At 43.3% G+C, this 14,977-nt stretch overlaps 1 protein-coding gene and 1 long non-coding RNA gene across 2 annotated transcripts; both read left to right on the plus strand.

Moving 5' to 3' along the window:
- Positions 1-1,386: 1,386 nt before the first annotated feature.
- LOC131365668 (uncharacterized) lies at positions 1,387-9,682 on the plus strand. The gene is made up of 3 exons (XR_009206726.1): positions 1,387-1,435; positions 7,053-7,138; positions 8,563-9,682. It is a non-coding gene; the product is annotated as an uncharacterized LOC131365668 (long non-coding RNA).
- Positions 9,683-10,171: 489 nt separating this feature from the next.
- Positions 10,172-14,394, plus strand: hsd17b10 (hydroxysteroid (17-beta) dehydrogenase 10). The gene is made up of 6 exons (XM_058409069.1): positions 10,172-10,264; positions 11,610-11,774; positions 12,036-12,200; positions 12,394-12,522; positions 12,621-12,729; positions 12,862-14,394. Exons 1-6 carry the CDS (start codon positions 10,241-10,243, stop codon positions 13,050-13,052), a joined length of 783 nt encoding a protein of 260 aa, XP_058265052.1. The 5' UTR covers positions 10,172-10,240; the 3' UTR covers positions 13,053-14,394.
- Positions 14,395-14,977: the final 583 nt, after the last annotated feature.

The following is a 14,977-nucleotide window of genomic DNA, read 5'->3' on the forward strand; positions in this document are numbered from 1 at the left end:
TCTATAAACCAATAAAATAAATAAAACACAATGTTCTACATCTTTCTATTCACTATAAATTATTTCATACCTAAAAAAAGTGATTTACTGATCATACTAAACTGAGTCCGTGGTGCATTAAAGTGTATTTTAATACACTATATGGCCAAAAGTTTTGGGACATCTGCCATTACATGCACATGAATGTAATATGGAGTTTTTGCAGCTATAACAGCTTCAACTCTTCTGGGAAGGCATTCCACAAGGTTTAGGAGTGTGTTTATGGGAATTTTTGACCATTCCTCTAGAAGCGCATTTGTGAGGTCAGGCACTGATGTTGGACGAGAAGGTCTGGCTCACAGTCTCCACTCTAATTCATCCCAAAGGTGTTCTATGGGGTTGAGGTCAGGACTCTGTGCAGGCCAGTCAAGTTCCTCCACACCAAACTCACTCATCCATGTCTTTATGGACCTTGCTTTGGTCACTGATGTACAGTCATGTTGGTACAGTAAGGGGTCATCCCCAAACTGTTCCCACAAAGAGCATGAAATTGTCCAAAATGTCTTGGTATGAAGCTGAAACATTAAGTGTTCCTTTCGAGCCCAATATCTGAAAAACAACTCCTGAACTCAATGATTTGGAGGGGTGTCCCAAAACTTTTGACAATATAATGTATGTGTGGCTCTCAAACCTTTTTTTACCAGAAACCACTTATGATAAAAAGAATAAAAAGAAATTATTATGGATTTATTATTCCTAAACATTACCCCTGTTGGAACACATTATGCTCTAAGCTGATAGTATTTATAGGTTCATTTGTTTTTGCGTTATTAACCAACTTACAGGATTTAAAGGATCTGCTGCTAACATCTTGGTGCCAGATCCCACAGCACACCTTCAGGGATCTAGTGGAGTCCATGCCTCGAAGGGTCAGGGCTGCTTTGGCAGCAAAAGGGGGACCAACACAATATTAGGGAGGTGGTCATAATGTTACGCCTGATCGGTGTATACTGCCTGTAGTGACGGTTTTGTACCTAATGTAAACTTTGGTCAGATTAGTGAAGCAGAACTAACTGTTGATCATCATTCTAGGAGCTCTGAAAGTAGTTCCTGTTTCAAGGCAAATCACAGGTGTATATTAATGCGCTCTGATAATCGTTTCCATAGTAACAGTGATTAACAGGGAAAATCTGGAAAATAAGGGGGAAATAAAATAAAAATATTCGATAATGCTGCTGTTTACTCAACGAAGGCAAACACATCACCCCGATTACTGAAATGATAACTTCTTCGATATAAACCGCTTAGCGTGTTCCACTTTCCACAGACACGCCCACTGACAGCCGACGCCCCCCACTTCCACCACACAGCCGCGAGAATCCAAGTCTCGCGATATTACAGGATCGTCCGGCTGCTGCTCTAAGATGGCGGAGACATGTAGGAGTCAGCGTCTCAGGTGAGCAAAATCATACCGTTTCTTTATTCGTGTAAATATCTGCGGGGGGTGTTCGAGGTTTAATCTTATTTTTTTGTTGTAGTGCTTTAGAAAATGAACTAAAAACGGGAACGGAAATATCCGAAGGCCACGTCTCTGAAGCGTGCCGAAACGTTTAGTGCCCATCATTTCCAGCGGCCATTTTTTCGGAACAGTATTACAGTGTTAGCGTATCTGATTAATCAGCACTGTATTTAACTGCGATTAATAAACACATATTTCACTAAGACTGTCTTAACCTCAGAGGTTTTAGTTTTTTCCGTTAACGTGTCTGAGAGCAAAAGCGCTTTTTATTCTCCATTTCGGCGTGGTCAGGCGAACTTAGCTGGGAAAAGCGTGACCATATAGGTGTACCATTAGTTACATACACTAATGCTTAGTTACTATAATAAACAGCTAGTAATGTTAACCAAGACACTATAACCGCAGACTCACTTAATATTCACTAAATATATACATTAAGCATACAGGTCAAATTATTTCTGGCCTGTTCACGTTATTAAAGCGAGCTCGAGCTCATCAGGTATATTTCACATTGATCTTAGTATTGTGGGATGATTAAAGGTGCCCTCGAGCTACATGGGCTTTATCTAAATGAATTATTGGATGTTTTGGCATTTTGTTTTTCAGATAAATAACCTCAGCTTGATCTCTTGTGGCAACTCAAGTGTGTGTTTTTTGTATTGTCATTCCTGTACATTAACCATATACATGAGAATTTAGCCCCATGATGCAATATAAACTGACCAGCCATAACATTAAAACCACTTCCCTAATATCGTGTCTTAAGGCTCAGACTCCACGAGACCTCTGAAGCTGTGCACCAAGACATAAGCAGCAGGTCCTATAAGTTGCAGTGTGGCTCAAGTGGTCAAGGCTCTGGGTTGTTGTCCCGAGCAACAGGGTTGAAACCACCAAACTCCACTGCTGGGCAAGTATCATAGCTGCCCCTGCGCTCTGACCCCGACTTTCTCATCTGGCATATATGAAGAAAAGTGCTGTAATGTATGGCGATAATAAAGGCTTTTTGTCTAAGAATCAGACTTGTTGGTCCAGCACATCCCACAGATGATTTATTAGATCGAGGAATTTGGAATTTGTCATAGTAATCAAAGTAATAGAGCGATTTTTGCAGCTCTGGTGTTGTCTGGCATGATGCTGGGCCGTGAGCACAGGTCCCATTAGAGGATATCGGGTCTTCATGGACAGTTTAGTCTGAAATATACACACTGGTAGTGTGCTGGAGGTCATTTTGTTTCTTCTCAAACAAAGAAGCAGAAACTGCTCCTGCTTTTGGGTGGTTACCCTTCTACAGCCCTGTCCAGGTCTCCTCGTGCAACAGCCCATCTCCCAGTATCTCCTTCATTCTCTTGAAAGGAAACACACCAACCCTCCTTCTGACGACATCCTGGAGGAGCTGGACTACCTGTACGACCTGACTGGATTGCAGGTTCTGCCTCATGCTACACAAAACTAGTGACAAATGACTAGTGCGGCGGTTTTTACTTTCATGTGGGCACTTGGATATGAAGGTTGTGGTCATGAGGGAGCAGAACTGAAGCTCAGGGGACAAGAAAGGCCACATTCATTAATGAGACACCGTTTGGGGTTTAGGCCTTGCCTACTTTCGGTACAAATCCAAATATTTGGAGCACTAAACACATACAGGTCGTGCTATTGGGTTACCGCCCTGCACTGTACATAGTCAGTCTGGTGATGTTAACTTAGCACCACTCTCAGACCATCACTAACCTGATCTAGTTTATGTTCTGGATCATTGTTACGGTTGGTTTGTGTTGCTACAAGGATCATGCTGAAAAGTGTTGCTGTGGTTTTGAGCTCCACTGTTTCACTGCTGGCTTGAGAAACTAAAACCGCTGATTAAGAGGAAGTGGTTGAGGCCCCGGGTGTGGACGTTCTGATTGGAGGTTTGCGAGTTCAAACTGTAACACCGTCTCTGTTGTGTCTGTACGCACCTCAGCTGCTGAGTTGCATCTGTTGAGACATAAAATGGTGTTTTCAGGGACAGAAATTGTCATATCAAATGTGTATAATGATTCTCATCATCTCATATACATCATTGGCACCTGTTAGTGGGTGGGATATATTAGGCAGCAAGTGAACAGTCACTTCTCAAAGTTTGATGTGTTGGAAGCAGAAAAAATGGACAAGCGTAAGGATTTGAGCTTTGAGTTTGACCAAAGGGCCAAATTGTGATGGCTATACCACTGGATCAGAGCATCTCCAAAACTGCAGCTCTTGTGGGGTGTTCCCGGTCTGCAGTAGTCCAAAGAAGGAACAGCGGTGAACCGGCGACAGGGTCATGGGCGGCCAAGGCTAGCCTGTCTGGTTTGACCCAACAGAAGAATGCTGGCTATGATAGAAAGCATCACAGCTTGCTGCTTATTGGGCTGCATGGAGTGCCCATGCTGACCACTCCTGAAAGTGCCTACATTGGGTATGTGAGCATTAGAGCTGGAAGCAATCTCCTGGTCTGATGAATCATTGTTTTCTTCCACTTCATGTGGATAGCTGGGTGCGTGGACGTCTCTTACCTGGGGAAGAAATAGCACCAGGATGCACTATAGGAAGAAGGCAAGCTGTTCTGCTGGGAAACCTTGACATTCATGTGGATGTTACTTTGACACCTACCTAAATATTGTTGCAGACCAAGTACACACCTTCTTGCTGACAGTATTCCCTAATAGCCATGGTTTCTTTCAGCAGGATAATGCTCCCTGCCACACTGCAAAAATTGTTCCGGAATGGTTTGAGGAACATGATGGAGTTCAGTGTGTTGACATTCCCCAGATCTCAATCAGAGCAACCATCTGTGCGATGTGCTGGACAAACAAGTCCGGACCATGGAGGCTCCAATCTCACAACTTATTTAAAGGAGACTTAAAGGACCTGCTGCGAACATCTTGGTGCCAGATACCACACGTCTTTTATCTATGCTATAGAGCAGCTTCACAGTCCACATGAGTGTGTTGGGAATAATCCATCGCCCAGATCATATCTGCTCAGGAGTGGAGATTCCCAAAGGTTTATCTAGGCTTACTAAATTCCATGTAAAGGTGCAATTATACCTGTTAAAAAAAGTACACACTTAAAACTGCATTTTATATCCAGATACAAATTAATTGCTGTGGTGCAAAGGAATAAAACACTGTTGTTAATTGTTCAGCAGTTACTGTGTTGAGTCCAGTTGCATCACATAATCTCAGCGTGGATTATTTTCCCATGCAGGCTGTCGCTAATAACCGTCTACTGGCAGGTAGAATATATATTTTATTTTTCTGTTGTTCCTGTGCATTTGATTGGCCTCGCTAACAAGGACGTTAGAACAGCTTACACTGACGGATTTAAACACACCTTGCTGGAATCCTTAGGTGATTCTGTTGCTTCTAGTACTGAAAGATTGAAGATTGTGTGTGTGTGTGTGTGTGTGTGTTCTCTCTCCCTGCAGCTCACTAGCACCATATATCAAAAAACAATTTCCGTGTAGCCTTGAGAGGTTCTGCTAGAGCTGGATAAACAATACAGGGGTGATATGATGCATCATAGTTCAAACACACCGGCGTTTTCAACTGTTTGCCTTTAGGGAGTAGTTCACTGCCATTTTGAAACAGGTGGACAGATTCGTCTTTGTACCGGTGGTTAATAGGATCGGTCATTTCAGGCAAAGTTGCTATTTGTTTCTCTTCAAGAAAGCATCCTTCCTCCCTGTCTCTTGCTTTTATTGCATCATAGACAGTGAGCTATTACATTATGATCACCTGTCTAGTATTATGTTGGTGCTGCCAAAACAGCCCTGACCCGTCCTGCACTGTGTATTCTGACCCCTTTCTATCAGAACCAGCATTAACTTCTTCAGCAGTTTGAGCAACAGTAGCTGGTGTCTGGTTCCTCTCAAGGTTTCTTCCTCATACCATTTAAGGGAGTTTTTCCTTGCCACAGCAATCTCAGGCTTGCTCACTTGGGATAACACCTAGGACTGTTTGTTGTTTATGTAAAGCTGCTTTGAGACAATGCTCTTTGTTAAAAGCGCTATACAAATAAATTGAAATTGAAAAATTAGCTCGTCTGTTGGATCGGATCACACGGGTCAGCCTTCGCTCCCCACGTGCATCAATGAGCCTCGGCCGCCCATGACCCTGTCACTGGTTCACCACTGTTCCTTGATAGATACTGACCACTGCAGACCGGGAACACCCCACAAGAGCTGCAGTTTTGGAGATGCTCTGATCCAGTGGTCTAGCCATCACAGTTCTTCTAGCCATCACAGGTCCTTCGTCAAACTCAAAGCTCAAATCCTTACACTTGTCCATTTTTCCTGCTTCTAACATCAACTTTGAGGACAAAATGTTGACTTGCTGTCGAATATATCCCACCCACTAACAGGTGCCATGATGAGGAGATCATCAGTCTGGCACTGGTCATAATGTTATGTCTGATCGGTGTATACGGCATGTTTAACTCGGAATCTTTTTTCTACATAAGGATACTACATAAGGATGTTTTCAGATGATGAGGGTGATCCTATAACACACATGCTTTTGCAAAAAATTGTCTCTACAAACAATGTTTCTTCCAGTTGCTTTAACAGCAAGTTTGTCTTAATATGCAAAGCAAATGTTGCTGTTTAATTATTTTTAAATGAAATTTTTCAACATAGTCTCATTTCTTCTAAAATATGGAATAATGTTTCCTACTGTGTGTGGACATTCAGAATTTTATTTATTTATTTTTTTTATAGAATGTAGCTAAGCTAATATTAGGTGATACGATAAGATTGTGTGCGCGAGAGAGAATATTTCAGAATATTTGATTGTAAAATTTTTCAAGTGCTTAGATATACACCGATCAGGTATAACACTCTGAAGCACTGACCGGTGAAGTGAATAAGACTGGTGATCATCTCATCATGGCACCTGTTAGTGGGTGGGATATATTAGGCAGCAAGTCAACATTTTGTCCTCAAAGTTGATGTTAGAAGCAGGAAAAATGGACAAGTGTAAGGATTTGAGCTTTGAGTTTGACGAAGGGCCAAATTGTGATGGCTAGACCACTGGATCAGAGCATCTCCAAAACTGCAGCTCTTGTGGGGTGTTCCCGGTCTGCAGTGGTCAGTATCTATCAAAAGTACCCTTTAAGTCCTGGAGGCCAAACCTCACAACTTACAGGACTTAAAGGATCTGATGCTAACCTCTTGGTGCCAGATACCACAGCACAGCTTCAGGGATCTAGTGGAGTCCATGCCATGACAGGTCAGGGCTGTTTTGGCAGCAAAAGGGGAACCAGCACAATATTAGGCATGGCCCTTAACCCTCCCTGCTCCTGGGGTACTGTATCATAGCTGTCCCTGTGCTCTGACCCCAACTTCCTCAGCTGGGATATGTGAAGAAAAGAATTCCACTGTGCTGTAATGTGTGTGTGTGTGGAGATAATAAAGGTTTCTTCTTCTATTAAATGGAAATGCTATCAGTTGCTTTTGTCTCTGGTTTTTAAGTAGCTCTCGCCCTGCTTTCTTTGCACCTGGATAAATGTAAAAATGTTTGTTTGTTTTTGTGTGTAGTTTCCAGAACAGGATACACCAGTGTTTCTCTGAGGATGGTGCGACCATGTAGGCTGAGCTTTGCCAAGAGGACTTTATCTTCCTGGGTATGATTTCTTTACTGTTCCTGTTGGTCCAGCACTGATTTTACACTGCTCAAAAAGTATCACAGTATAACTCTGTCAATTACACTTCAGGGATATCATGCTGTCCAGTTTATGTGAAGCTTATGTGATTGCTTTGGTGCAAGAAAAAGTAACATCAGGTTCACTGGAGAGGCAACAGCAAGGCAACTGGCCAAAAGGAATTGGTTTTGTAGTTGTGGCCACAGACAATTTCTCCCTCCTTATCCATCCTGATTGATTTGTCTGTACTTGTAGCATGAAGCAGTACTCAAGTTACACTGGTAGTGCAGCTCCTTCAGGATGGCACAACGAGGTTTGCCGTGTCAAGATCACAGAGGAGATACTGTGTGACGGGCTGGACACAAGGAGAGCTGGACAGGGCTGTAGAAGGGTAACAACCCAGCAGTAGGAGCGGTTTCTGCTCCTTTGTGAGGAGGTACACTACCAGAACCCTACAAAATGACCTACTGCAGACTACTGGTGTGCATGTTTCTGACCAGACTCCATGGTGGCATGACGTCCTGACCTCCACATCCTCTAGTGGGACCCATGCTCACAGTCCAGCATTGTGGAGCTCGATTTACATTTACCAGACAACACTAGAATCGGCAGGTCTGACATTGTCCTGTGGCCAGTTCTCTACACGGATGAGAGCAGGTTCACACTGACCACACGTGAGATCAAAGGGAAAGTTATGCTGCACTGCTCATTGATGGTCTGCGGAGGATTATCCTTGGAGGGTTTCACAGTCTTCCACGTGCTAGACAAAAATACCCTTAGTACTGTAAGGTACCAGGTTGAAATACCAGAGCCATTGTCTGACCTTATACTGTTGCAGTGGGCTCTGGGTTCCTCATGTAGCCAGAGTGTGGAGGCTGTTTCTGGATAATGAAGGCATTGATGCCTTTAACTGACCCTCACATTTCCCATCCTTGAATCCAATTGTAACCTCTGGGTCATGAATTGAAGCAACCGATCTCACTGATGCCCCGATCCAGGTCAGGGAGGAGATCCACAGGACGCCATCTGCCGTCCCTTCAGGAGCATGCCCAGATGGTGTCAGGAGTGCATACAGGCACGTGGAGGCCTTACACACTACTGAGTTGCAATATGAGTTGCCCGGATGAAATCAGAGGCCGAGGGAATAAACATGAAGGGGAATTCCAGGACACCAGCAGAACATTGCCCAGAGCTTCACACTTGGCTACTTCCCATAGTGCATCCTGGTGCCATTTTTCTTGCTTCCAACACGGCGACTTCGAGTACCGTCTGTTCACTGCATTCACCAACATGTCTAGATTCAGTCTTTTTGTGTAAATTAGCTTTGGTTAACTAGAGTTTTGAAATGTTATGCAGTGTTTTTTCTACCCTTATGTTGGTTTAAATATATTTTTCTGTCTTCTCAGGTCGGCACCCTGTCCAGTTCAGCGCTGCACATCCTGTTGAAGTGAATATACCCAGAACCTGCGGTTCCTCCTGGCTCAGTGTTGGTCTGTGGTGCTGTGAGCTGAGGTAGTAGTTTGTATAGTTTGGGATCACACCAGATCTAGGAGATAACTATACAGTCTACTGTCTTTCTCACGGCTACCTTACTGCAGCGTGGACGGAGAGAAAGGGGAAAACCCGCATGCTCCAGTGTAACGTCCAGCATGGGTCATATCCAGGTGTGGCTTGGTTGTGCTGAGGTAGTAAGTTGTGTTGTTGTAGGGATTTGGTATGTTATGCCCTTTTTTGGAGATAACTATACATCTTACTGCCTTTCATGCCGGAGTCCTGAACCACAGCAGTTATTAGAAACTGTTCTTATTTTATTATAAATCACTTCTGAATGTTTTCTCTTGTCTGTTCCTCAAAAAGTAATTTCAATAAACTGAGTGCTTTTTCTGAAGTTTGTCTTTCCTTTTTATTCTAAAATTGTCATGTTTATTGTAAGTTTTAATCCATCAGAAAAAATGTCTGTGTAGCGGCATAGATCTGGATCATTCATTCATTTGTTCAATTTTCAGTAAGCATGGTCAGGTTCACACCTTCAGCAGCAGAGCTTATCCTGGGAACACTGGGCATGAGCCAGGAACCAGTCCATCACACACCAGCATGCACACACACACACACACACACACACACACACCAATTCACCTACTGGTGATATTTTGGGTGATGGGAGGAGACTGGAGAACCCACATGGGCATGAGGAGAACGTGTGAAACTGATACTCATATCATGATCAAGCCATGGTGCTGTGAGTCAGCAACATCTGCGCAGAGTGACTTGCTGTATTGTAGAGGAAAAATTTTTTTTAGATATTCCACCTCCTCCTGTCTTATTTTAAGTTGTCTTTATCACATATACATTACTGCACAGTGAAGTTCTTTTTTCACATATCCCATCCCTGGAGGGTTGAGGTCAGAGCGCAGGGTCGGCCATGATGCAGCACCCTGGAGCAAGGGGGGTTGGGGGCCTTGCTCAAGGGCCCAACAGTGGCAGCTTGGCAGTGCTGGGGCTTCAACCCTGATCTTCCGGTCAACGACCCAGAACCTTAACTACTACCAGAGATAGCACTGCCATTGTGGAGAAATGATTAAAAATGATTTTCCATAGCATTGATGATAAAAATGATAAGAAGATATAATAATAAATAGCCATATTCAGTAAACAGTGGTTTGATCAGCATAATAGATGTGCAATAGAACACCATGAAGATCCAGAGAAACAAGTGAACTTAACGTTTCCAGCTTTGACTTTAATAATCCATCCACCTGTCCATTTTCTATACCCTCTTTATTCCTAATCAGGGTCACAGGGATTTGCTGGAGGCAGCACACTGGGCAAAAGGCAGGAGTACACCCTGGACAGGTCACCACACACACACGCGCAATTTAGAATTACCAATCAACCTAATGTACATGTTTCTGGACTGTGGGAGGAACCCACGCAGGCACGGGGAGAACGTCTTTAATAATCCTGGTCTGTAATCTGATTGGTGTGAGCGCTTGTCAATCAAAAAAACATCAGCCAATAGAATAGAGGAAGGAGTTGCGTCCGTTTTTTTCTTCTCTGACGCTGCGAGCAGTGCCGCCCACAAACATGGCGAACATCAGAAATCTCAAGGTGAGAGAGCAATGGAACTGGAACAATGAATGAGATTAATGAGAAGGTCATGAATCGAAGCCTCTTTATGCTCCGTGGTATTTATTTCTTCTTTACTTCTAATATATGGCTTCATTTTCGACCTCGTGTTTATATCACGGAAAGTTTCCAGCCTCCTTTAGCCAATAGTGTCGTGGTGTAAAGGCAGCGTTAAGAAAGTGACCATAAGCTGTTTAGGTTCTGTTTATTTACTGCGGCTGCAACAACATGCATTTTATTTACACTGTTTGTTTACAACTTAGCAGTCCAGTTGGGGAGAAGAGTCCGGTTAGATGTTATTTCTGATGGTCAAGTTGCGTGGTCCCTACCTGTTAATACCTGCGTGCTGATAGATTATAAGATTTCAAACATGGTGATGGGCAGAGAGATTAATATTTACTCTCTTGATAGCTCTATTACTTAATTTATCCCAAAGGATTTCCAGGAAAGTTTAGATTTTGTTGTTTAATGTATGAACTTCCCATCTAAACTTCCACCAGGGATCTCCATCAGTCTGTCTCATTCACACATGTCCAGTAACTGCTGTATCTCTGGTCAGGGTCTCAGTGGACACAGAGGTTGTACCTGAAACCCTGCACCCAAGGCATGAATACACCCTGGATGGGATGCCAATCCATGCACATACACACAAACACATTAACACATGTCCAGTAAATGCTATATCCTGGTCATGGTCACAGTGGACACGGAGCTTGTACCTGAAACCCTGGACCCAAGACATGAATACAACCTGGATGGGATGCCAGTTCATGCACACACAAACACATTCACACATCAGTAACTGCTGTATCTCTGGTCAGGGTCTCGGTGGACATGGAACTTGTACCTGAAAGCCTGGACCCAAGGCGTGAATACATTCTGAATGGTTTGCCAGTCCATGCACACACTCGCACTTTTCTCCACAGCTTGAGGCAGTTTAGAGACATCCTTCCAACCTACTGTTTGGGAGTTGGGAGTGAGAACATGAATAGGAGCTACAAACCATGGTCAAGATAGAAATGTTGACCTGATGATAAAGTTATTAATTTAATTCATCCTTTATGATTCTTAAGCAACCACTTTGTCCTAGGGTTATGTTAGATCCCGGAGTACCTTGATGGACACACCCTGCATGGCACTGCAGTCCATTTATATGGAACAAATAGACTTAATTACACAATAAATACTCAGAGTTATTGTATATGTTTGCATGTTTATTATTGAGCTGAGGTGATAATATATAGTGCCTATGCCTCATCGAGCTTAAAATGGTTAATGATCTTTAAAAAATAACTTGACGTGCCCTTGTTTTGTTCCTTGTTCTAAGGGTATGGTGGGGTTGGTCACAGGAGGTGCCTCCGGTCTGGGCAGGGCTACAGTGGAGCGTCTGATCAACCGTGGAGCGAGCGCCGTAATCCTTGACCTTCCCAGCTCAGAAGGCCACAGTGTGGCTGCAGCTCTTGGCGAGCGCTGTGCATTTGCTCCAGCTGATGTAAGTACCACCATATGCTAGGATATGTTGTTTGGCATCCAGAAAAGAACATCACCTCTCTAACTAAAATATATAACCATATAAAACTTCCAGCATTTTCTGACAGATTAGTTATGATGTTTATATATATATTTCTGGAAGGAAGGAAGGAAGGAAGGAATATTCCTGACAAGAGACATTAGAATTGTTTACACTAGAATTGCTTTCTAGCATTTTGTATATAGCTTCATGGATCTTTCTAATATACCTCTCTTGATCTAGGTAACATCCGAGACAGATGTGCGCTCAGCTGTGGATTTGGCCAAAGAGAAGTTCGGCCATCTGGACCTGGCGGTGAACTGCGCTGGTATTGCTGTCGCCGTTAAGACGTACAACTTCAAAAAGGATGTCCCTCACAGTCTGGAAGACTTCAGTAGGGTGATCAACGTGAGTTTAGTGCTCTTCTTCTGCACCACCCTAACATTGGATTAGTGTTTGTAAAAAGAGATCAGGGCTGAATTCTTCCACCTTGGAGATTTCATAATAAATAAACACAGCATAAGCACAGCAAACAGTGTCACATTTGAGTCTAATTCATTTTTTAATGCCCTTATTCAGTTCTTCCTTCTATACTTTCAAGGTAAATATTGCAGGCAGCTTTAATGTAATAAGACTGGCAGCAGGGATGATGGGCAAGAATGAACCAGATGCTGATGGACACAGGGGCTGCATCATTAACACAGCCAGCGTTGCAGCATTTGACGGGCAGGTACGTCTGAATCGCTGAATGTCCCAGCACTCCTGTGATGCTGAATTCATCCCATGTGCTGCTGTGCAGCTTTATTCCCATTTTCCTCTGTTTATCAGGTGGGTCAGGCTGCATACTCTGCATCTAAAGGTGGTATCGTGGGAATGACTCTTCCAATTGCTCGTGATCTGGCTCCTATGGGCATCCGTGTGGTCACTATTGCCCCAGGTCAGTACTTCTGTTCATATGCAGCATACTGAACATCTCTGTCATGCGCTCTGCTTTAAGCAGACACCTACTGTATAGTATGTATTATGGTCTTGGATATGTTTACATATGTCCCATCACTTTTCCACTCAGGTTTGTTTTCTACACCATTGCTGGCTAGTCTTCCTGAGAAGGTGCAGAGTTTTCTCGCACGACAGGTGCCTTTCCCATCGCGCCTGGGTGACCCTGCTGAGTTTGCTCATCTCGTGGCGGCCATTGCTGAAAACCCCATGATCAACGGTGAGGTCATTCGCTTGGATGGAGCCATCAGGATGCAGCCTTAAGAAGGAGAGAAACACACAGAGGAGAAGACACAACCTGACAGGATGTGTGTGTGTCTGTGAAAATAAAATGGGTTAATGGTATAGAGCCAGATGAGCATTCCCAGTTTCAGTTCTGCTGCTTGGGTGTGTTTTTTCTAAACCACTGGAAATCTGTAGATATTTTTTTATATCAAATAGTCTTGCTCTGAATTTCCAACCTGGTTGTGTGAGTACATTTGCTCTTCAGGTCAGTAACAGCCTTTATACTGTTCTGGGAAGTGCCTGAAGTGCATTTACTAAGATCCTGATCAGATTACACACTGCAAATAATCAAATAATAAATAATAAAATATCTTGTAGAAAAGCTGGGAAAGTCTTCTCATTCTGCATCTGTACAACGCTACAGGCAGCACTAAGGACAGCCTACAGTACATTTGACCATCATCTGTGGTCATCATCACGTTTCACATCTGTTAGGATTTTTTTTTCTCTACACGTTAAGAAAAGATAATGTACAATACTTTGTTGTTGTCTACAATAAAATAAAATTAAGCGTGGCAGCTCTCGGACATCAACAAGAACATTTAAACAACATTCATGAAAGAAATGTAAATGAACAGGTTAAAAAAGAAAGAAATATGATTAAATAAAATGTACACAAGACTAATATATACAAGACTGCACATAAGTGAAATGCCTTGATTATTGAAATGTACTGTAATTGAAGTGGAACTGCTGGTCATTCCAGGAGATTCATCCCTGATCTCTTCTTTGGTCACTGCTCGTAACCTTGGTGTAACCGTGGACAATCAACTGTCCTTTTCCTCCCATGTTACTAATGTCACACGTTCATGTCGGTTTCTTCTGTACAACATCAGAAGGATTCTGCCGGTTTTGTCCACACAGGCTGCTTGTTCAGTCTCTGGTCATTTCGAGACTAGACTACTGCTCCTCTCTACTGGCAGGTCTATCTCTGAACGCAATTTGTCCATTACAAATGATCCAAAATGCAGCTGACTTGTTTTCAACCTGCCTAAGTTCTCCCACACCACCCCACTGCTGCTCCTCCACTGGCTTCCAGTAGCTGCATCAGATTTAAAGCACTGACCTTTGCCTACAAAGCCAAGAATGGACCAGCACCATCTTACCTCAAAGCTCTTATTACTCCTCACACTGCACCTCGCTCCCTCAGATCCACTAGCACTGCTGGACTGGTCCCACCATCTCTCAGGGTCAGAGGTAGGTCTACATCTAGACTCTTCTCTGTTCCGGAACCGAGGTGGTGGAATGACCTTCCCCTAGACGTCCGAACAGCCGAGTCACTGACCGTCTTCAAACACCTTCATCTTCCTGAAGCACTTAAGCTCTTATTCTCCCTGTTTGTTTTATGCATTGTTGTATGTAGAATAAAAAAAAATAAAACCCAACACAGTATAAAGGCTGATGGTATCCTAAGTCTGTGACCTACTGAGCCAGTGAGTCAGTGCATTCACTGATAGAGACTTCATAGCACTCTTGTACGTTGCTCTGGATAAGAGCATCTGCCAAATGTAAATATTTCATCTAATGAAAAACCATTAGCACATTATATCAGGTGAACTGCAGAGCAGAAAACTGGTCAGTAAAGTAGTCAGTACAGTGGACTGTGATCCTCTAAAGTGAACAGTTTAAGAAAGGTGAAAAATGGTCACCTGACATTTTTCCTATCCAGAGTCAGTGTACACTGTAGGCTCAGACTCCGCTGCTGTGGAGTCATTCAGCTTCAAGGTCTGCCTTGTTTTCTGATTTTCCTCTGAAGGTGAAGCAATTTTCTGCACCAATTTGCTAAGAATGTGGCTGCAAGACACAAGATCACCACCAGGGGGCAGCACTTAACTATTGTAAATGCTTTGCAAGGCATTTCAGTCTGAAGCCTTTTAAAATGTAGACTGTTGAGTTAAAGACCA

Source organism: Hemibagrus wyckioides, linkage group LG15, assembly GCF_019097595.1.
Source record: "Hemibagrus wyckioides isolate EC202008001 linkage group LG15, SWU_Hwy_1.0, whole genome shotgun sequence".
Lineage (NCBI taxonomy): Eukaryota > Metazoa > Chordata > Actinopteri > Siluriformes > Bagridae > Hemibagrus > Hemibagrus wyckioides.